This window comes from Colletotrichum tamarilloi, assembly GCF_030869305.1.
Source record: "Colletotrichum tamarilloi strain Tom-12 chromosome Unknown Scaffold_10.1, whole genome shotgun sequence".
In the NCBI taxonomy this organism is placed as follows: domain Eukaryota; kingdom Fungi; phylum Ascomycota; class Sordariomycetes; order Glomerellales; family Glomerellaceae; genus Colletotrichum; species Colletotrichum tamarilloi.
Window position 1 is genome coordinate 825,253 of NW_026849393.1, and position 20,310 is coordinate 845,562.

The window sequence follows — 20,310 nt, forward strand, 5'->3', positions numbered from 1 at the left end:
TTGCTCATCACCATCTTTTTGATTTATAGGACTTGTCAGAGTCTCAGGACTTTGAGCTCATAAATCGCCAAGATGGTGAACATTACGGAAAAGATCAAGGAGTACGGAAACCCCCCTACCTCCACCACGACGAAATCGAAGCGAGCGGGAGGCTGATGATGCGCCACTAGGATTGAGGATGAGATGAGAAAGACCCAAAGTAAGACGCATCCTCTCATGCCTTCGGGTCATTTCTCAAAAGTCATTTCATCTACATTCTGGCCAACTTGGAGAGACTCGAAGGATCGACGGGAAATGAGAATGTCCTTTCTACAAGTTGATCGTGAACATGACCGGAGAGAGAGATGACCGAGCGCAATGTTGCATTCGCATAGAATTCTTGCTAACTTCCTATAGAGAACAAGGCGACTGGTATGTTTGTCAAACAAGCCGGATCAAGCAACAAATCATGATTAACAACAGACCTTCAAAGAATATCATCTTGGTCTCCTAAAGGGGTAAGTCCTCAGCTACCACAACTCAAAATCCTTTCTCACAAACACACAAAGTAAACTCGCCCGTCTCCGAGCACAACTCCTCGAACCAGGCCCAGGAGCAGGCGGCGGCGGCGGCGCAGGCTTCGACGTCAGCAAATCCGGCGACGCCCGGATAGCCCTCGTCGGCTTCCCCTCGGTCGGCAAATCCACCTTCCTCTCCAAGGTCACGCGGACGAAATCAGAGGTGGCCTCGTACGCCTTCACGACCCTCACGGCCATTCCGGGCGTCCTCGAGTACGGCGGCGCCGAGATCCAGCTGCTCGATCTGCCGGGTATCATCGAGGGCGCCGCCGAGGGCAAGGGTAGAGGACGGCAGGTCATCTCGGCGGCCAAGACGAGCGACATGATTCTCATGGTGCTGGACGCGACCAAGAAGGCGGAGCAGAGGGCGCTGCTCGAGGCTGAATTGGAGGCCGTGGGCATCCGTCTCAACAGAGAGCCACCGTAAGATGATGATGTTTTCTCTTCCCCTATTCGTTCGAGTCTGACGAAACCTTGGCAGAAACATCTACCTTAAAGCCAAAAAAGCAGGCGGCATGAAAATCACCTTCCAGTCCCCTCCCAAAAACATGGACGAGAAAATGGTCTTCAACATCCTCCGCGACTACAAGATCCTAAACTGCGAGGTCCTCGTCCGCGACGAGTACGCCACCGTCGACGACCTCATCGACGTCATCATGAAGGACCACCGAAAATACATCAAGTGCCTCTACGTCTACAACAAGATCGACTCCGTCTCCCTCGACTTCCTCGACAAGCTCGCCCGCGAGCCCCACACCGTCGTCATGTCGTGCGAGCTCGACCTCGGCATCCAGGACGTCGTCGACCGCTGCTGGGAGGAGCTCAAGCTGATCCGCATCTACACCAAGCGCCAAGGCGCCGATCCGGATTTCAGCGAGGCGCTCATCGTGCGAAGCAATAGCACCATCGAGGACGTGTGCGACCGCATTCACAGGACGCTCAAGGATACCTTCAAGTACGCGCTCGTCTGGGGTGCGAGTGCCAGGCATATTCCGCAGAGAGTGGGACTCGGGCATGCGGTGGCGGATGAGGATGTGGTTTGCGTCGTGAGCGCGTGGAAGGCATGAGAAATGAATTCATCAGATGAAAAATAAGAAATGGGTTTAAAAAGGTTACGAGGAGTTGTAATTTCTGCTCATACCGACCGACAATCTTGCGGTGGCTGATGAATACAGTCCTTCTAGAATCCTAGTCGTGGAGAAGCAAAAGAAAAGCCTGATATCGTTTCGTGTCATGTCATGGTGTAGTACAACCCAACCCCTTATCCTGGAGTCAGACTTCGGTCTACCCGTAAAACGCCAATGAACCCTATCCCACCCTCAAAAACAGCCCGGAAAAGCCAGCAGAGGCGCAAATGCAGTGTCTCTTTTCCCAAAAAATGGAAGAGACAAAACCAGTAAAACAACCCGCGAGCCAATCCCATTAGTGAAGTAAAGCTTTTATGTTGTTTTGGTCAGAAGAAGATGCGACGACGCTGCCTAGAAGGCACTGTCTTTGGTAGGCGTGCCTGCTTGGTCGCCGAACACGGCGGCGTCGCTTCTGAGCTTCTTGGCAGAAGTCTGGGCGAAGAGAGACTTGGGCTTGACCCTGTTGGATAGAGAGATTAGCATTTGTTAGACTTTGACAGGAGTAGACAATGTCGGTAGACTTCATGGTTGTTATGGGAAGATGGTATGACTTACTTGCCAACCTGCTTGTTGCGAAGGGCGCTGAGCTTAGCGGTGCAAGGGCTCATGATGTTGTCAGATGGCGAGATGTACGTCTTGGACCTATCGAGGACAATGGAGTTTAGAGTTTTGTTCTTGTTACTGCTGCGAGGCTGTAGTTTGTCGTACTTCTCTTGGGCCATCTTGTTCTGCAGGACCTGGCGGTGGTACTCCATGCTCTTGAGGTCCTTGGTGGACTGAGGGTCACTGACCACGACGGTGGCGTTGACGTCCTTGTCGCCGAGTACGTTGGGAGACATGTTTGCCTGAGGTTTGAGTGTGGTGGTTTGATTTGGTTGCGGTATACGCAATGCGCAATGCTGAGCTTGTGCTGGATACTCTGAGGGTGGTTCTACTGCTCGATGTGTGTACAAAAGACGTGAAGCTGAAGGCGCAAAGTGTGTGTTTGAGTGTCTGTGTATGGATGGATGGCTTGTTCTGGTCTGGTTTGCAGTGGGATGGTAAAGGAAGATGGATGTGTAAAGTGTTGGTGGTGGATTTGGATGGTTTGTGGTCTGTGGCTTGGATCCCAATGCAGAGAAGGAAGAAGGTCTTTGTACTTAACGGGTGCTTGCGCTGGTGCACAGGATTTACCGTGGAGTGTTTATGACGTTCGTGAATGGATGTGAAAAAGATGCACGCTCTTCCCTCTCACTTGGAAAGCAACGAAAAGGCCCTGTCTGGCACACGTTGGGTGGTAAAGTGGGTGGAGCAGTTGCCGGGTGTCGAAGTAAACGAATTTTCTGGGATGTTGACGGGGCAACGGGCTAATCGAAACGGCGACGGCGCTGTGGGAAACTGCAGTCTGCAGATAATAGTGCAGGGGTTCAGGGGTGGGAAGGAATGCGGGTCCTCGGCCTAACTTGCCAGCGGACGACGCTACCTTGCTTACCACTTACCCATCACTGTGCAGTATGTATCCGTACTCCGTATTAAGGAACAAAAGACACCAAGAGACACCGAGCCTTTGTCAGTCAGGAAGCTGTGACCATCGGCCGTCGCCCGTGTGATGGACAGGTGTGGATGGGATGCGCTGTCAGGCTTCCCTTCCCTTTCCATCCTTTCCTTCTAGATTACTAGTGGGCTTCCTGGGCAACCCAGCACCCCGGACCTTATGTTGCCAGCTATGGTTCCTCGCCATTACATCCTTTTTGCCCATCGATTCTGTACAGCAAAGCAGTCGAGAGCTACGGCAATGGTCTGTGGAGTGGCTCTGACCCCATCTCCCGTCCCACCGGGGAAAGAGAGAGGTTGCATCTGTGGTCAATGCTGCCGGCATGAACGGTCCTGAGCTGTCCAACATGCCCATCTCCAAGGTAACTAGCAGCGTCACCTCCCGGACCTTAATGCCGCAGGATCTCTTGAACTACTCAATTTCACATGGCCAGACAATGGGGTCCTAGTGTGACTCAGAGAACATGGAGCGGCGGCGGGCCAACGGGTTGCAGATCACTTCTCTCATCCCAATTGTCAATCCTATCTGGGGAGGGACAGGGTCTAGACTGACCCAAGGCCTGTCATTCACGACGTTGTACACAAAAAGATATCATTCAACTATACAAAAACGCCTAGCTGGCGACGCGACGCGACGCAACCTCACAGCTTGGACTTGGTAATCTTGGCCCCAGGTTGGAACGTCGAGGTCTTGTACTGCGCATGCAGCTGCTCCGTCTTCTGCTTCTGCCACTGGATCTTGTCCGTGACCTCCTTGCCCCTCTTGTTCTCGTTCTTGCCAAGCTGCTGCAGGTGCACCTCGTCCGGTCCGTCAGCGAGCCGCAGCGTGCGAATGTTGGCCCACATGCCCGCCAGCGGCGTGTCCTGGCAGACACCGGCCGCGCCAAACGACTGGATGGCGCGGTCGATGACGGTCAGCGCCGTCTGCGGGACGAGCACCTTTGCCTCGGCGATCTCCTTGAGCGCCTTCTTGGGGCCGAGGTCGTCCATCCTGATGGCCGCGTTGAGGACCACCAGGCGGGCGGCGTCGATTTCGATGCGGGACTTGGCTACCCACTCGAGGATGACGCCGTGCTCCTTAAGCTGCTTGCCGAACGGCATCTTGGTCGGGTCGTTGATGCGCATCAGCATCCACTCGAGAGCTCGCTCGGCCTGGGGAGATGTACACGTTAGTCTATAGCCGTCACACACAAACTTGTGGATGGACCTACTGCTCCAATGGTACGCATGGCGTGGTGGATGCGACCGGGACCAAGTCTGCCCTGGATAATCTCAAAGCCGCGGCCCTCGCCGAGCACCAAGTTGCTGGCAGGGACTCTGACGTCCTTGAAACTAACGTGACCGTGGCCGTGGGGCGCATCGTCGTAGCCGTAGACCTGCAGCATGCGGTGGATGGTGATGCCCTTTGTGTCCGCGGGGACGAGGATAACGGATTGTTGCCTGTAGGGGTCCTTGTTGTTTGCGTCGCTCTTGCCCATGACGATGTAAACCGAGCATCTGGGGTCACCTGCACCGCTGGACCACCATTTCTACTGTCATGTCAGCAATGTAACTCCAGAACGCTGGAACACGCGTAGGGTCCCCCAACGTACCGAGCCATTCAGGACGTATTCGTTGCCCTCCTTGCGCATGCTGAGCTGAATGTTGGTCGCGTCCGACGAGGCAACCTCGGGCTCCGTCATCAAGAAAGCGGAGCGGATCTGGCCCTCCATCAACGGCTTGAGCCACTTTGCCTTTTGCTCCTCGTTTCCGTACTTGGCCAGCACCTCCATGTTACCCGTGTCGGGCGCGGCGCAGTTGACGGCCTCGGAGGCGACGCGCGACTTGCCGAGCCACTCGGCCATGAGGCCGTACTCGAGATTCGTGAAGCCGGGCGACTCCTTGTAGTGGCCCTTTGGCAAGAACATGTTCCACAGGCCCAACTTCCTGGCCTTGACCTTGAGGTCGTCGACGATGGCCGGGTGGTGGTCCCATCTCGCGTCGCCCTGGCCGATCTGGGCGTCTAGGACGGGGTCTGCTCTGCACACAGGAAATAGGATGTTTAGTCCCGGTGGACGAAGCGAGACAGCGTTTTTTGGGGTAGTAGATGGAGATTTTGCTTACGGGATGCACTCTTCTTCGACAAACTTGGCCACGAGATCAAGCGCCTCTTTGGCGCGATCGCTGAGGCGATCCAGGACCTGGAAGGCGGTGACAGCTGGGTCAGCAATGCTGTTGCGGTTTCCAAATTTTGGGTACCTGAGCTGGGATGAAGCTCTCCCCGCACTAGCGACTTACGATGGCTGGGACTCTGGACGTCATCTTGGGGGAAAATGTGAGCGAGGCGAATTGAGGTGAACGGTACAAGATTGATTCGTCTCAGAGTTGGGAATTTGCGAGGTTTGGGAGATATGGAAGAGTACAGAGATGCAGAAAATGGGGAACAACGTCAATTGGGCATGGATATCTACTCCCTTTTTGAACGAGGAGTGTTTAGTCTCATCGTACGGTAGACGAGCGATGGGATGAGCCGGCAAGCCGAGGTTGAGTCTGGAGCTGCCTAGGGAGTAGGGACCCCCAAAAGGTGGGGATCCTGGGGTAGCCGCCTTTGAACCTCCGCCTCCGCCCTCTGCGTCTGAGAATGGCCCCAGGCCCCTCCCCAGATTTGTAGCGGTGGGTTTCTGCCGTATAGCTGGGCTCATCCTTTGGGTTGACTAGCCATATCTACTCAGAGGGCTGAAAAGATTCCTTACCTAGATCACATGGATAGCTTATTGCCAAACTGCTCATAAGGTGGGTTGAGGTGGGTTCGAAACGGACTTCATTTCCAGGGCGATAGAGGCAGATTCCGGTCCTATCGTAAGATTACCTAGATACCTGTCTTAGGGTCACCCCGGCCCACGATCAATTACCTACTAAGGTAGCTTCAGGACTCACTGTTGGTGTTCAGTGACAGTTCCTCCTGATTAGAACTGTTCCCCGGCACTCATTAATTCTCACAAAACTGAAAGTACGGACACCCCGTAAGGATAATGCGGTGGTGCCACTTCGGCGCGTCACCGTTGCGGGGGAGCGCCAGTCGTGCCGGCCTCCAATAGCAGTGCCCGCACCCAACCCCGATGCCTCGGCGCGGTCTTCAGGCCGGCGGGATACTTTCCCGGTGCCTTGGCTCACTCTTTCCTGTGGTACGCAATTCCGAATCCCTTGCGCTTACAACATTTCGATGCCGTCGACGACACGAATCAAACGATATAGTAATTATTCAATTGGCTGGCTGGTCTATTTCCTTGACAAACAATGGCCAAATACCTACCTTTAAGACGCTCTTCTAATATGACAATGCTTCAAGCTCTCTCTACCTAAAATCTCGACCTTTTATTTCCCCAATCCGTTGATTTACCACGTCCCTTTTATGTGCGGTAGTCACCGTTGATGGTAATGTACTCGTGACTGTAATCGCAAGTCCAGTATGTTGCCTCCTTGTCGCCAGTTCCCAGCCTCACCAAGATCTCTAGATCCTCCAGCTCCAAAATCTCCGAGGCCCTGGCCTCGTCGACCATCTCCGGCTCGCCGTTGACCAAGAGCTTCAGCTCAGGCGTGCCATCGGTAGGGACGAACGAGACGTTGGTCTTCTCGGGCGTGACCTCGGGGACGTCATTGACGGCCTGGCCGGGCTCCGACACGAGCGAGTAGCCGGTCGCGCACAGGATGCGGCCCCAGTTGGCGTCCCGTCCGTACAGCGCAGTCTTCACGAGGGGCGACCTGGCAATGGTGCTGGCAATCTTGCGCGCGGCCTCCTCGCTGGCGGACTCGACGACGCGGATGGTGACGAACTTGGTGGCGCCCTCGCCGTCGCGGACGATGAGCTTGGCCAGGTCGATGGAGAAGTCGGTCAGGACCTGCTGGAAGGCGGCGTAGTCGGGTGAGTCCACGGAGGAGATTTCCTTGCCGCCGGCAGCACCGTTGGCGAGCAGAGCGAGAGTGTCGTTGGTCGAAGTGTCTCCGTCAATGGTGATGCTGTTGAATGAGCGGTCGACGGCGTGCTTGAGGACGGAAGGCATGACAGCGGGCGAGATGGGCGCGTCCGTGGCAACAACTCCGAGAAGGGTGGCCATATTGGGGTGAATCATACCCGCGCCCTTGGTGGTTCCAGCGATGCGGTATTCAACATTTGGTGACGAAGGCAGCGTGAAGGTCTTTGACATGAGTTTCGGGAACGTATCGGTCGTGCAGATGGCGGTAGCAAAGCTCAGCCAGTGCTTGTGAGAGGAGCCCAGAGCTCCCTGGGCAGCTGGGACGTTATCGACAATCTTGGCAATGGGCAGCCTCTGTCCAATGACTCCTGTGCTCATGACAATGGTGGATGACGCATCGCCCTCCCCTCCGACAACCTTATCGGCTGCGCTGGCCATCAGAGAAGCATCCTCGAGACCTCCCTTTCCAGTGACGGCATTGGCGCATCCCGAGTTGATGAGAACGCTGCGGATGCCGCGGTTGGCCTTCTTCTTGAGTAAGTCCCTGCTGAAGGTGACGGGCGCCGCCTGGAACTTGTTCTTGGTGAAGACGGCGGCGGCGGCACAGGGCCGGTCTGAGCTGAGAAGAGCGAGATCGGGCTTCGTCTTGTTTCCCGGCTTCACGCCAACGAGAATACCAGAGGCCTGGAAGCCCTTGGGATAGGTGCCCTCCGTCGGGACGTACTTCTTCTTGGCGGCCGGAATGCTCTCGGCGGAGACTGAGTAGCACCTCACGAACTGAGCCAAGTGGCCGGGAAACCTCTTGACGGGTTGCGCCATTCTGACAACTGGCGACAGCCCAATGTTGTGACTAAAGGACCTGGAGAAGAGAGGAAGCTCGAGAGCCAATTGGCTCAGGTACGGCTTGCTGTGATGCTGGAGTTGTGTGAGTTTCCTGGTGAGAGAATGTTAGTCACTAGGGAAAGAGGTGAGAAGAGAGATTTAGACGACGCAAGGTGTGCGATAACGGCAGTCGCCCATTTTTCTTGACAGGGATGGCACAGTGCCGCACTGCAAAAGGCGTATTGAGACCAGTACCGATCCTGGCGGCTTGTTCTGACGCTGCAGCTCACGTTCAATTCGACCGAGTCATACCTTGGGTCGGTTTGCACTTTTGAGATTGCCGACTCATGTCTCGCTCTACAATGGAATCCAATTGTCTCCTAGGAAGTTAGAAAGTCAAAGTAAACCAGATCATTACCTGCTGCGCGGTACCTTGTTGCAAGTTCGTCGAGACTTACCTGTTGGAAGGGTCTCGGCTCGGAATTCAGACCCCTGCAGCCAATGAGATCGAATCGCGGGGAGCGGGCCCACTCGAGCTTATCGCATCCGCCTCGGTGAGCTTATCGCTTCCCAAGCATAGAAAAAAATTCTAAGAAAGTCGCACCTTTGGTCCCTCCAACCACCCAGCTGAGTCGCGACACGCTCCAATTGTATAATCCAAACCCGCCACAACCCGCAACAAGAAGACACTTCGCGTCACCGTCTTCGCAGAAATGGCGCCCAACAAGACGAGAACGATTAAGAACAAGCACGCCGCCAACGGCTCCGGCATCAAGAACAGCAAGGCCGCGGACAAGAGGCCCGTTCCCGATGGCATCGTTAGGAAATCCAGAGACACGCCCAAGGGCACCAAGCCCCTCAAGGCCGGCGGCAAGACGAATCTCGAAGCCCTGCTGAAGAAACGCAAGAAGAAGATCTACACGGAGGAAGAGCTCGGCATTCCCAAGCTGAACAAGATCACGCCGGTCGGCGTGGAGAAGCCCAAGGGCAAGAAGAAGGGCAAGGTCTTTGTCGATGACAGGGTACGGCTCCCCAGCGCTTCTGTTTCTTGCAGACGATTTTGACAACTAACCCCACCCGAACAGGAGAGCATGAACACCATCCTCGCCATGGTTCAGGCCGAGAAGGAGGGCCAGATCGAGTCCAAGATGATGAAGGCGAGACAAATGGAGGAGATCCGTGAGGCCCGCCGGGTAGAGGCCGAGAAGAAGGAAGAGGAGAAGAAGAACAGGCTGGAGGAGACCAAGGACTCGCTGCGCAAGAAGAGGAAGCGCAACCCCCGCGCCGAGGACGAGGACAAGATCAGCCAGTACGCGACCGCGGGGTCAAAGGCCGCCAAGCCCAAGGCGAAGAAGAAGAGCGTCTCCTTTGCGTGAGTGAAGAAGATGGGGGGATTTTGGGAGCACTTAAGCAGCATGTCTTTGCATCTTGGGCGGCGTTCGGGAGTGCCAAAAAAGAAAACATATTGGGTTGGTAAAAAGTTGGGAGGGGAAACGTCTTCTGATTCGTCTATTTGTTTGATCCCTCTGTTGTGTCGACGGCGTTCAGAGCAGATACCACGGCGAGGGCTTGACCTTGCGCGAGAGCTTAATGCACCACCATAAGACAGCGGTCAGCCAGGTGTTGCCAAGATGTGAATTGCATATCTTACAGTTGCAAATACCTGTCCGAATACTATCCTGTTTAATAGCTTTGTCCGCTACTGCGAATGCCAATGAAAAGCAGGTGTATTTTTTCTATCTACGCCATCTAAGTCTATACTGATACAAATTCTGTTCCCATGTCTATTATGTCCCGCGCTATTCTGCGGCTGCCTTGATCTCCATTCTGTGTCTCGCAGGGGTGAAGTGGAACTCTGACTTGCCGTTCCTAGGTGGAAGTCCATTGGTCTTCGGAGGTAGCTGGCTGTGGTCCACGTTGAACGCCATGTGGTTAAAGAAGTTTGAGACCTGGTCTCGTCAGTTCGTCATTTCTCAAAATTCTCGGAATGATAGGACGTACCGGCTTGGCATGCCATCTTCCGCCTCCGGGCTCAAACCAGCAAAGGTGGCCGCCCAAGGAGGTGGTGCACAAAACCGTGTATGGGTTCTTGCTGAATTCCTCGTAAGGGATGGCTTCTTCTACTGCAATCTGTAAAGTTTAGTCAGCTTGCCTGGAATTTAGGGGGACTGGGGAAAAGTGGTCGCTTACAGGATCGTCGGTAGCATGCAGGGCGAGGAAGGGGATCCGGATGGCCAAGACCGCGTCGCAGGAAGACGCATCGCGGTAGTAAGCACTCTCTGTGGGGTAGCCCCAGCTGACGCATCTGCGATTGTGAGAAATGGTCTGCGGGATCGGTGGCATATGGAGACTTACTGGACTTCTCTGTCAAACTCCCATAGGTACGTCACGTTCTGGAGACGTTCAAGGTCGAGGTTCGTGTGCTTCTGTACCTCCTCCTTGTGTCCATTGATCAGTTGCTTCATGCTAGCTAAATAGGCGTGTAAGTACTGAGGATCAGACTCGCATGTTGCGTGATGAGAGCAACTTACTTCCCATAACTCGTTGATAGACCTCTCTACCAAGGAAAGTGCGCTTCAATGCCTTGTTGGAGACTTCAAGGTTGAAGGGGTTGGAGCACGCGATAGCGGCCGTCAACTGGCAGTCAACGCCCTCCTCGCCACAGTACTTAAGTAGAAGAATTAGTCAACGTGAGAAGGGTATGATGTGAAACTATTAACCTACGTTTGTCAACATGTTGGCGCCGAGTGAGAAGCCCAAGCCAAACAGAGGGCGGTTGGGGAACTTCTTTCTCAACCACTTGATGGTCTGAGCCGATTGTCAGTTGATCTCCTGCAAAATATGATAAGCAGCGAATGAGTTACTGACCTGACGGAAGTCCCATGTTGCTCTAGCATTGTATAAGATACCACTCGTGAACTTGCTGTTGGCGCATCCTCTCGAGTTCACCACGCACACCTCCCAGTTTCCCGAGTCGATCAACGGCGCAATGGCATGTCTCAGGTAAATCTCATGAGAGCCACCCGAGAGGCCGTGGAGAACGACCAATTGGGGCCGGTTGTCGTCCGATGCCAGAGTCTCAAACTCCTGGTCCTCAAAGTACACCGTCCGCGGCGGTAAGGTGCTATCGGTCTCCTCGAAGGGCTGCGCTACAAAGTCGACGGCAAACGTGCCCTCGAAGGCCTTGTCATCGGCGTGGAAGACCTTGCGACGATAGTACACTGGTGGGCCGTGCTGCTTCGTGGCAGTCCACATGGTCTGCAAGTGACCGTTGAAGAGGAGCGGGTTCATGTGGCATGGCGGCGTGATCTTTTCACAAATTTTGAGGAGGTCAGTTTGGGCGCCATCCCTCTCCTTGAGAGCCACAGGGGAAGGCGCGTGTGTGAAGTTGATTTTGGCGTGTCCTAGCCAGTCCATGATTCGGAGTCTTCGGACAGCAGTTGATCGAGACAGTTTGGCTTGAGAGAAAGTTTGCGATAGCAAAAGGCGAAAAAGTCCCTTCACTAGACAACACAGCAGTCAATGTCAGAATGCTGAGTGAAAATCAAACGAGAGAATCAGTCGTACGACGTTATGAAGAGGCTAGGGATTCTAGAAAAGACTGAAGTGCAGATGAGGATATTGCGAAGTCAAGGTGAATTCTCATGCGAGGATAGCTGGAGAGCCATAAGTCATGGCAGTGGAGCCCCGAGGACTGGTACCGATTTAAGGTACTAGGTATACAAATTCACAATGTTGGCTACGGACCTTGGGTCCCAACTTCAAGTCCTAGGGGGCGAACCAACGGGCCATTTGTCTTGAATTGGGTGTAGGACCGAGAGTCTGAAATCAGCCTACCATGATAGATCGGCGCCGGGTTCACCAAGTGTCCGTTCTGCAGCGGGATTCAGTGGTATGTCTGTACAACAGCAGATTTCAAGCTTGATAAAAGTAGGCGAATGACGTGGATCACCTATGAAGGTATCCCGTAGCGGTAAAGAAAGCAAGATGGATTCGGCATCGAGCCGAGGCACAAGTTGACAGCCAATTAGAATACAAAGTGGACCGACTCGACTCGTAACCGTACCCAGAGGCTAAGACTGTGTTCAGCCACGCAGTGCCACACTCATCGGAATTCCAAAAGTTCAGAATTTCAGTACGAAGTGTCCGCCTAAGGTACCTTTTTGGGGCAAGACGGAGCCATCATGGTCTGTGCATCTCCCAACCAGATCGGGACCGTGGGGAGGATCCACGGCACGTGGAATTATGTAAGGCACGCAGGGACCATGGGCCATTGCTCGACCAGTCGTTCCTCGAGGAGCCTCGCGACCTGCAGGTGCGGCTATTGGACAGCAACCGCGTCGCAACAAGTCAGTCCAGTTCAACGAAGCGATCGTCGAGATTCCATGTAGTGAAGCCTGCGATCCCTATGCAGTCCCAAAGATGACATACCGGGGCTCCTTGCCTTCGGGGCAGGCCTTCAGTGGCCAGCAGCACGTCCCCCAACCCTACCACGATCCCTACGGCAATAGCAATGGCAATGGCGGCGGGAGTGGGAATGGCCAGAACCAAAACTACGCGAACGCTGCATACGGCAGTCACGGCCAAGTTCAACCGATTCACGGCAGTTACCACCATCAATCGCCTGTCCAAGCTCCGGCTCCTATCCTTCCTGCGCCTACGCCGATGAATATGCAGGCGAACGGATATGGGCAGTTCCCTGCGTATGGCGGCACCTTCCCGCAGCAGCAACAACAGCAGCAGCCGCAATACCCCCACCATCGCCAACTCCAGCAGCCCTTTCCTCACGGGAATACGATGAACGTACAGTTTGCGCCTCCTCATTCGCCCTTTGTCCAAACCACACACGCCTCTCGTTCTCCTGCGCTTGCGCCTGCACCGACACCGACGCCGACGCCGCCAATCTACGCTGAGTATCAGCCAACGCAGCAGCCGCAGCAGCCGCAACATCAACCGCAATTTCAACCTCACTTCCAGCAACAGCCTCAGCCGCCGCCTCAAACACCGCAGCAGCTGCAGCAGCTACAGCAACAGCGTAGCCCCCAAGTCTTTCCGGCAGTACCGCAATATGCTCAGTTCTCTCAGCCGCCCATGGGTCAATCTCAGGCCGTGCCAGTCCTGAATCAGACTTTCGCAGAGCCTTCTCCAGTTCAACCGAGTCCCGAGCCTCACTTCACAAACTCGCCAACTGTACAGCCGGCACGATCACCTAGCATAGCTAGAAAGTCACCTGCGATATCCTCGATGAACTCTCCGGCCATATCTTCTAGAGGCTCTCCCGCCTTATCGACGAAAGCAAGGTCTTACGACACGACGACGATCCTTGTTCACGTGGCAGAAGAGTGTTTCGAGAAGGCGCGCCGTGGTGTACAAAGAGTAGCGGTATCTGGGTCAGACGAGCAACTACGCGAGTACCAAAAGTTGATTACCACTGGTCTGGCATGTCTCGAGGCTGCATTCCAAAGCAATCGTCTGTCTCCGAGACAAGAGGCGAAAGCAAGATTGAGATATGCGTCTATATTGTGTGATGAGACTGAGAATCTTCAAGAGGCAGAAACAGCCTTGAGCAAGGGTATCACTATCTGCGACAAGGTATGTTGAATTAGATCGTTACTCGCTCGAATCTTTTGTTGACATTCCTTCCAGCATAGATACGCCGATCTCAAGTACTGTATGCAATATCTTCTGCTTAAGGTACTTTTTCAGAGGAACCAGAAGGCAGCATTCATCGCCGTTGACAAAAATATTGCGGACTGTCTCACGTGCGTAACCTTCCCTTGATCGATATTGGCCCGTTGCTTACAAAAGTACTAGGTTCAAACATATACACTGGGTTTACGCCTTTCGTCTGTTGAAGGCTACGTTCCATGTCCATGCGGGTAGTCCACCCGATGCGGCAGTGCTGGACAACTTGCGCGCTATTGCCGTTTTAGCGGGCGAGCGAGGGGATAACGCCATGGTTGTCTTCGCCTCCCTCTTGGAAGGCTTGTCGGTGCTGAGGAACATGCGCCCTGACACCATCGAACGAGTGCAAACTTGTCTGGCGCAAGCCACCAAGTTTCAACTGGATCCCTCCGTTCAGATTCCGCAGCTGGATGTTTTGATGCTGTTGCTCGACCTTGCGTGTAGCATGCACCAGAAAACGCCCGATATCTTGATTCACAAACTGAGAACACTTCAAGCAAAGCTTGATGCAAACTTAGGATCCCAAACATGGACCGATCTAAACCCCGAGATCTTGATCCCTGTCAAGAAGCACAACTCAACCTCGGCAACCCTCAGCGATGATACCTCTGCAATCCTCCGATCTGGGCCAACAAACGGGCAACACGACTACATTGTTATGACTTTCCTGAACCGGCTAGAGATTATAGTATTGACGTAAGTACAACACAATTGCGCCGTCTTTGTCAGATGTTAATTGACCGGCAACAGCTATACGTTCAGTGGTTTAGCCGGCATGTATCGCCCTGGTTCGGATCCTAAGAGGAGTCACGAATTCTGGAAGGAGGGGTTCGATGTATTGGCAAAATGTAAGTGCGGCTTGTGTTCCCAGACGTGCATGAAGCTAACGCAACACAAGGGAACAAGGAGATAGCCCCCAGTGTTCCTGCAGCATCCCTACGCGAGTCGATGGAGCAGGCTAAATGGAGGACCGAAATCTTCTGTTACTTGCAAGCTCTGACGGGGCTGTACTTTGCAACGCACAGTCAATGGCCAAAAGTCGAACAGTGCGTGGCACAACTGCAGCAGGCTATCACACCAGCTGTGAACGAAATCTTTAGCGTATTCTCGCTATACCTCTCCGGGGTCTATCATCAAGGCACCGGTGATTTGGAGACTGCTCTATTGTTGTTCGAAGACGAGAGGTTGAGTATCGATGCAGGCCGTGGGGGTCCAGGTGGCAGAAAGCCTGCTAAGCTGGAGCTGTGCATACTTGCTGCGCTGAACCGTATCTGGATTCTTCAAGATTCATCTTACCGCGACGAGATGACATCTACTGAGCTATTGGACCAGTTGCGGCCGATGTGTACGGAACACCAAGATCCGGACATCCGTACCGCCTTCAATCTCGTACAGGCAACGGCTCAGACGATGCCCCCGCCATCTATGCACCAAATCAAAACGAGTATAACGAACTCGTTGAATGGGTCTCGGGTGACAGGTAACACGCACTGTCTGGCGATAGCCCTCAGCATCATGCGGTCCAGACTTTTCGATAATGTAGTGGGCGAACAAGCTCTGAAAAGCGCAAGGGCAGCCTCGACACAGGCGAAGCGGAGTGGAAACTTGCTTTGGATGAGTGTGGCGGACGGTATGCTGGCGGATTCTTTTGAAGTCCAAGCACTCTTTGCAGACGCCGAAGCAGCGCGGCAGACAGCCACGGACTATGCGTCTCACGCATTCACTGGGAAGGAGTAGTGGGTTCGGGCTCAGCGTGGATCATGTTTTCACGGCATTATGGACTGGCGTCTGGTGCGGTATTTGGCCTGGCATGAGCTGATTGTTTGGGAAAGCATAATACCCCCCAATTTGTACCGCTGCCAGATGATGCGGCGAAATTGACTGGGAGAGATGGATTTGTTGCTACACACGCCATAAGGTCGTTATTCTTTAGAAAGTTGATGGGCTATACGGCTTCAGCCTATCAGTAGCTACTACCTCGATTCCTCTCGTGATTTACATCAAGCTCGCCAACATCGAAGTATGGCAAGGTAAGATAGGTAAGAGGACACTGCTTGGTTCTTGAGCGACCAAGATAGTGTTTTTTACTGCCTTCTTAACTGCCTGAGGTGAGCTACCGGTACCCTAAGGTAGGAAGGCAAGAAGGGAGTTAAGGTAGACAGGGGGCCAGGGTTTTGCTCATAAGCATGCGATCTGCGCATGCACGGACCAAGATTCCTTTGGACCCTGGTCGCAATTGATTAAAACTGTGGCGCGTCCCGTCCGCGTTCCGTTCTTCCTAATAGAAAAAAATTGACCAGCGGCTTTCTAGCCCACTTCAAACTCCCCGTCAACGTCCAAGGCTACAAATCGTCACCTTTTTCTCTCAATGCTTCGTGCAAACACCCTGCGCCTTCAAAGGCTGGGAAACTCCTACGTTTGTGCGTCCTGCCGGCCCTGCCTTTCAGCACCATGTCGGACGCGACCCTCTTTCTTCCAGACCACTCCCCTGGTTGGCGCCCGAGGCTATAGGGTGAGTAGCTCGAACAAGAAATCGACAGCAACGCCAGGCCCAAAAGACGATGCTGAACACAGCAACGATGCAATACCCGACGCCGAGGTCAATATTATGAAAGATGCCCAGGTCAAGGCTAAGAGCGGCTTGGAACCTAGGAGCAAAGAGAAACTTAAGAGCAATACGGAACCTCGGAGCGATGCGAAACCTCAGAGCGACACGAAGCCCAGGGGTGGACGGACGGCAAAGTCAATGAAGCCGACACCCAAGAAAACTTCCCCTAAAGCTCAATCGAGGGCTGGGGCACCTTCAAGCAGGAAGACGTCAGCCAAACAAGGAAGGCCCGCCGATAGCGAGAAGCCGGTCGACTCCCAACCAGCACCCGAGGTTATAAAGCAGGTTTTTGAGTCTCTGAAGAAGCTCGAGCACAGCTACGCCTCCATCAACAGTAGGCTGTCGAATATCAAAGAAGGCACCACGGAAGCGACTGCCGAAGGAGCCAAAGCAGGTTCTGGGAAGAAGGGAGAATTGGACGCATTCGTGGCGAAACAGAGCGATAAGTTGGGTGGGAAGCTCAAGATGATTTCTGGTACTCTGGACGTTCTGAAGAGCGTCTTGCGCTCGCAGTCAATACCCCTCGACCACCTCGCAAAGAGGCCAAGTGCCACGAAATCGTCTGGCACCACATCAGGTGACGCTGCTAGGCCCAAAGGCCAATCTCGGCAAGCTCAATCTCAGTCCGTACCGCGTGGAAAGGCCAGGAAGGATGAGATGCGGGTAAAGGTGCGAAAGGTTTTGCTTGGTGAGGAACGAAAGCCGATACCTCAAGATCCAGTGAAAACCTCGTGGACGTCACTTGAGAATCGCCTCACTGGCGTTGACAAGGCTCCACTAGTTTTGGCGGCAGCGGCCGCTGGTACATCAGCTCTTGGCGCAGCTCGTTCTGCCGCCAACACAGCGACCGACGCAACGGCTGCGAACGAGACAGCGAAGAACGACAGCGAAGCACCCCCAACCAAGCCCAAGAGGACCAAGAAATCCGAAAAGCCTCTTGTCAATGTGAAGAGAGTGCACGCAGAGAGTCTTCGCTTAGTGCCCGTCGAAATACCAGACACTCCCGAGGTGCCAAAACTCGCTTACGGCCTGGACAGAGTCTTGTTCAACCCTGGAGTATACCATATGCAGGATCCCCGCTCGCGAGTCTTCAACTTTGATCCTTACCTCGGCGATATTATGCCGATCAGCGAGTTTGACTTCAATGCGCTCCAGAAATATGTCACCTCTTCAAAGGATAACACCTTGATCTCGCTTGCGGCCAAGCTGGGTAGGAAGTACACCGGCTCAACATCAAGCATGACTCAAACGCTGTCCCATTTCCACTTCTTGCTTTCTGCGTGGCGGCCTATCAACCCTGACAACATGAGTCGCCAGTTCACGCCCGAGTATTCGAGTTTCACTGCCATCTCTCGTGCGCCAGCTGCCTCCTTCCTCCATTTCAATGAAGGTGTGTACGCAATAGATGCAGACAAGGAGTACGACTCTGCCAGTATTCTGAGTATGCTCGGAAAGTCAATGGAGAAGCAGTTGACGCTGCCGCGAGAAGAGTTCGAAAAGTATCGCCGTGCCAATTCCGATCAGATCACCGAGGAGGAGCGTAATGCTGCAGAAGCCTTCCATTACACCACCATGGGCGATTTCCTTATGCGTTCTCAACTGGATGCGTATGATCCAAGGTTACCAGGATCTGGAATGTTTGATCTGAAGACGAGAGCTGTAGTCTCAATCCGCATGGACGCTCAGCAATTCCACAAAGGACTTGGCTATGAGATCCGCCGCCGTTATGGCCAGTGGGAGTCTTTCGAGCGCGAATACTTCGACATGATCAGATCTGCATTCCTCAAGTATTCCTTGCAAGTGCGAATGGGCCGTATGGATGGAATCTTCGTTGCCTTCCATAACACACAACGCATCTTCGGTTTCCAGTACATTCCAATCAACGAGATGGACCAAGCCATTCACGGAACCTTTTACCGAAATCTCGGCGACCAAGAATTCAAGCTCAGCCTTCACCTCCTGAACAAGGTCCTCGATCGCGCGACAGAACGATTCCCTGGCCGATCCATCCGACTTCATGTGGAAACGCGACCTACTGACCCTCCTTTTATGTACGTTTTCGCAAAGCCTGTTACAAAGGAAGATATCGACAAGGTCCAAACGCGCAACCAAGCTGCTGTCAGAGAGTTCGAGGAGCAGATCCTTGGCATGGCCTCAGAGGAGTCATCGGAACCCGAGATGCAAGACTCGGAAGTCGAGCGATCAGTTGGCCAAGAAGAAGACGAGGAAGCTGTTAGCGTCGATGTGTCCAGTCCAGAGTCTAGTAGCCAAGTATGGCAGACGCAAGCATTCTGGGAAGAAATGCAGGAGAAGGTCAATGAGGCAGTGGAAGACGATGCCCTCGGCATTGGCCATGTACGGGAGGCAATCCACGACGCACTGGAGCAAAGTGCATTGCTGAAGGCGAGAACACCTGAAGAAGCTCGCTGGTATGTCGACGGCCTTTTGGAGGCCCTTACGCGTAACCAAGCCAGCGAGGCACAGGATATTGATGGAAAGGATGACCAGACAGATGCGATGTCTGCGAGCGACATTGACACCCCATCGGCCGATGTTACTCAAGCTTTTGAATCGAGCACAGCGCAAGAAGCTGTGCCAGCCGCTAGCGAGGGAACTGAGTCGGTTCAAGAGACAGACAAAGGGTCATCACTACAGCGCAGCTCTCGGAATCTCGGTCTGAAGGAGTTGATTCTCCGCGTTGCTTCAAATGTCGACGAGAATCTCGACGTGGAGGAAACCACCGACATTCCTGAAGACGACGCTACTTCCGACGTCTCCAAACTCCGAACGTTCGAGCGTATTCTCTCTAAGCTGGTTGCCGAGTCGAAGCAGTCAGAAATCAAGACGAACCCTCAGGCTTCAGACATGGAGGAAGCAACGACTGAAATGTTTGAGGATCTTGACCCTAGTATCAGCCAGACGGCAACCTCAACCGAGTCTCCCAAGGATTCTGAGGGCAAAGAAGCCCAAGTAGACGAGACCCCTGAGCTTGATATCGTTGATAACGAGCTTCTTGGAATGGTCTTGACTGTGCGGAACAGGGTAAATGGAGAATACGCCCCGCGGCCCGATCCTAAGGCTGGCGTTTCGGGGTGGACCGTGGAGTATTCCATTGAAGAACTTCCCGCGGGTCGTGCCGAGCATCTGTATAAAGCACTTCAGGTGCGACGCAAGAAGGCGCTTTCAAACGACAAGGATGCGAAAGGGCCTGACCCGTGGTACCAGATGTTTTCTGGCAAGCTGGAGCAGATGAGCAGGAGGGGCAGGAAATTCCGTGCGAAAATGGAAGAGACGGCCAAGGAGAACCCCGTCCATGTTTTCGGCATGGATGATCCCGTTACTTATGATGAGGCTTTCGGGCACAGGGCCCAGTGGAAGACGGTATCTTGGGATGAAACGACAGACGAGCTGCGAGAGGACGATTTGGACGAGGAGACCTTGAAGGAAGATATCTTCCAGGAGAACAAGTTGAATGAAGCCGAGCTGAAGGAGAGCCAGCCGAAGGAGGACGAACCGAAGAACAATGAGCCGCAAGAGAGCGAGCCGAAAAAGGAGGAGCTGCAAGAGGACAAGCCGCGAGACTCATAAAAGGGGATATCGTGGACTAGGAGATGTATGATAACTGTGTACCTACCATTTGTAATTTATGTAGGAAAAGGGCGAGAGCGGATCTGGGATGATATAGCCATTCTTCTCAGCATTTTCCAAAAAGAAAAGTGGAACGTCTGCATTTTCGTATGTCTGGCTGCCGATACAGTGCTACATATTTTGCCTTGGATGTGCCTTCGTATTAGCTTGGGTTGCGACGCATCAAAGAACCCCGTCAATATTGACATGGACGAGTCATTACAAAGGCACACAGAGGGTTCATCTATGCGTCCTCTAGAGTCCACGGAGCTCCAGTCAAAGTTGAGAATATTGTAAACGTCGTTTCTTCATTAAGCTACGAGTAACGATCATCATAATCTTCACCGTGGCCGCGGGTTCTTGGGTCATGATGTCTGTGAGGCATCTGCCTGCGATCC

At 53.7% G+C, this 20,310-nt stretch overlaps 8 protein-coding genes across 8 annotated transcripts; 4 read left to right on the plus strand and 4 right to left on the minus strand.

Moving 5' to 3' along the window:
- Positions 1-72: 72 nt before the first annotated feature.
- CTAM01_04423 (TGS domain-containing protein) lies at positions 73-1,624 on the plus strand (the record flags this gene model as incomplete). Its single annotated transcript, XM_060520453.1, has 6 exons — positions 73-101; positions 171-199; positions 397-411; positions 473-497; positions 549-980; positions 1,039-1,624. The coding sequence occupies 6 exons, from the start codon at positions 73-75 to the stop codon at positions 1,622-1,624; spliced, it is 1,116 nt and encodes a 371-aa protein (XP_060385098.1).
- Positions 1,625-2,035: 411 nt separating this feature from the next.
- On the minus strand, positions 2,036-2,523 carry CTAM01_04424 (uncharacterized protein; the record flags this gene model as incomplete). The annotated part of the gene is made up of 2 exons (XM_060520454.1): positions 2,036-2,144; positions 2,240-2,523. 2 exons carry the CDS (start codon positions 2,521-2,523, stop codon positions 2,036-2,038), a joined length of 393 nt encoding a protein of 130 aa, XP_060385099.1.
- A 1,336-nt stretch (positions 2,524-3,859) lies between these two features.
- Positions 3,860-5,518, minus strand: CTAM01_04425 (acyl-CoA dehydrogenase; the record flags this gene model as incomplete). The annotated part of the gene is made up of 5 exons (XM_060520455.1): positions 3,860-4,369; positions 4,429-4,746; positions 4,810-5,236; positions 5,321-5,397; positions 5,495-5,518. 5 exons carry the CDS (start codon positions 5,516-5,518, stop codon positions 3,860-3,862), a joined length of 1,356 nt encoding a protein of 451 aa, XP_060385100.1.
- Positions 5,519-6,606: 1,088 nt separating this feature from the next.
- Positions 6,607-7,989, minus strand: CTAM01_04426 (arginine biosynthesis ArgJ; the record flags this gene model as incomplete). Its single annotated transcript, XM_060520456.1, has 1 exon — positions 6,607-7,989. The coding sequence occupies one exon, from the start codon at positions 7,987-7,989 to the stop codon at positions 6,607-6,609; it is 1,383 nt and encodes a 460-aa protein (XP_060385101.1).
- A 716-nt stretch (positions 7,990-8,705) lies between these two features.
- Positions 8,706-9,368, plus strand: CTAM01_04427 (60S ribosomal subunit assembly/export protein loc-1; the record flags this gene model as incomplete). The annotated part of the gene is made up of 2 exons (XM_060520457.1): positions 8,706-9,014; positions 9,078-9,368. 2 exons carry the CDS (start codon positions 8,706-8,708, stop codon positions 9,366-9,368), a joined length of 600 nt encoding a protein of 199 aa, XP_060385102.1.
- A 423-nt stretch (positions 9,369-9,791) lies between these two features.
- CTAM01_04428 (uncharacterized protein) lies at positions 9,792-11,409 on the minus strand (the record flags this gene model as incomplete). Its single annotated transcript, XM_060520458.1, has 7 exons — positions 9,792-9,941; positions 9,994-10,122; positions 10,183-10,297; positions 10,348-10,462; positions 10,524-10,659; positions 10,717-10,800; positions 10,861-11,409. The coding sequence occupies 7 exons, from the start codon at positions 11,407-11,409 to the stop codon at positions 9,792-9,794; spliced, it is 1,278 nt and encodes a 425-aa protein (XP_060385103.1).
- A 1,005-nt stretch (positions 11,410-12,414) lies between these two features.
- CTAM01_04429 (mitochondrial membrane protein Pet127) lies at positions 12,415-15,414 on the plus strand (the record flags this gene model as incomplete). Its single annotated transcript, XM_060520459.1, has 5 exons — positions 12,415-13,584; positions 13,639-13,754; positions 13,807-14,373; positions 14,428-14,525; positions 14,576-15,414. 5 exons carry the CDS (start codon positions 12,415-12,417, stop codon positions 15,412-15,414), a joined length of 2,790 nt encoding a protein of 929 aa, XP_060385104.1.
- An 871-nt stretch (positions 15,415-16,285) lies between these two features.
- On the plus strand, positions 16,286-19,873 carry CTAM01_04430 (uncharacterized protein; the record flags this gene model as incomplete). Its single annotated transcript, XM_060520460.1, has 1 exon — positions 16,286-19,873. One exon carries the CDS (start codon positions 16,286-16,288, stop codon positions 19,871-19,873), a length of 3,588 nt encoding a protein of 1,195 aa, XP_060385105.1.
- Between the last annotated feature and the right edge of the window lie 437 nt (positions 19,874-20,310).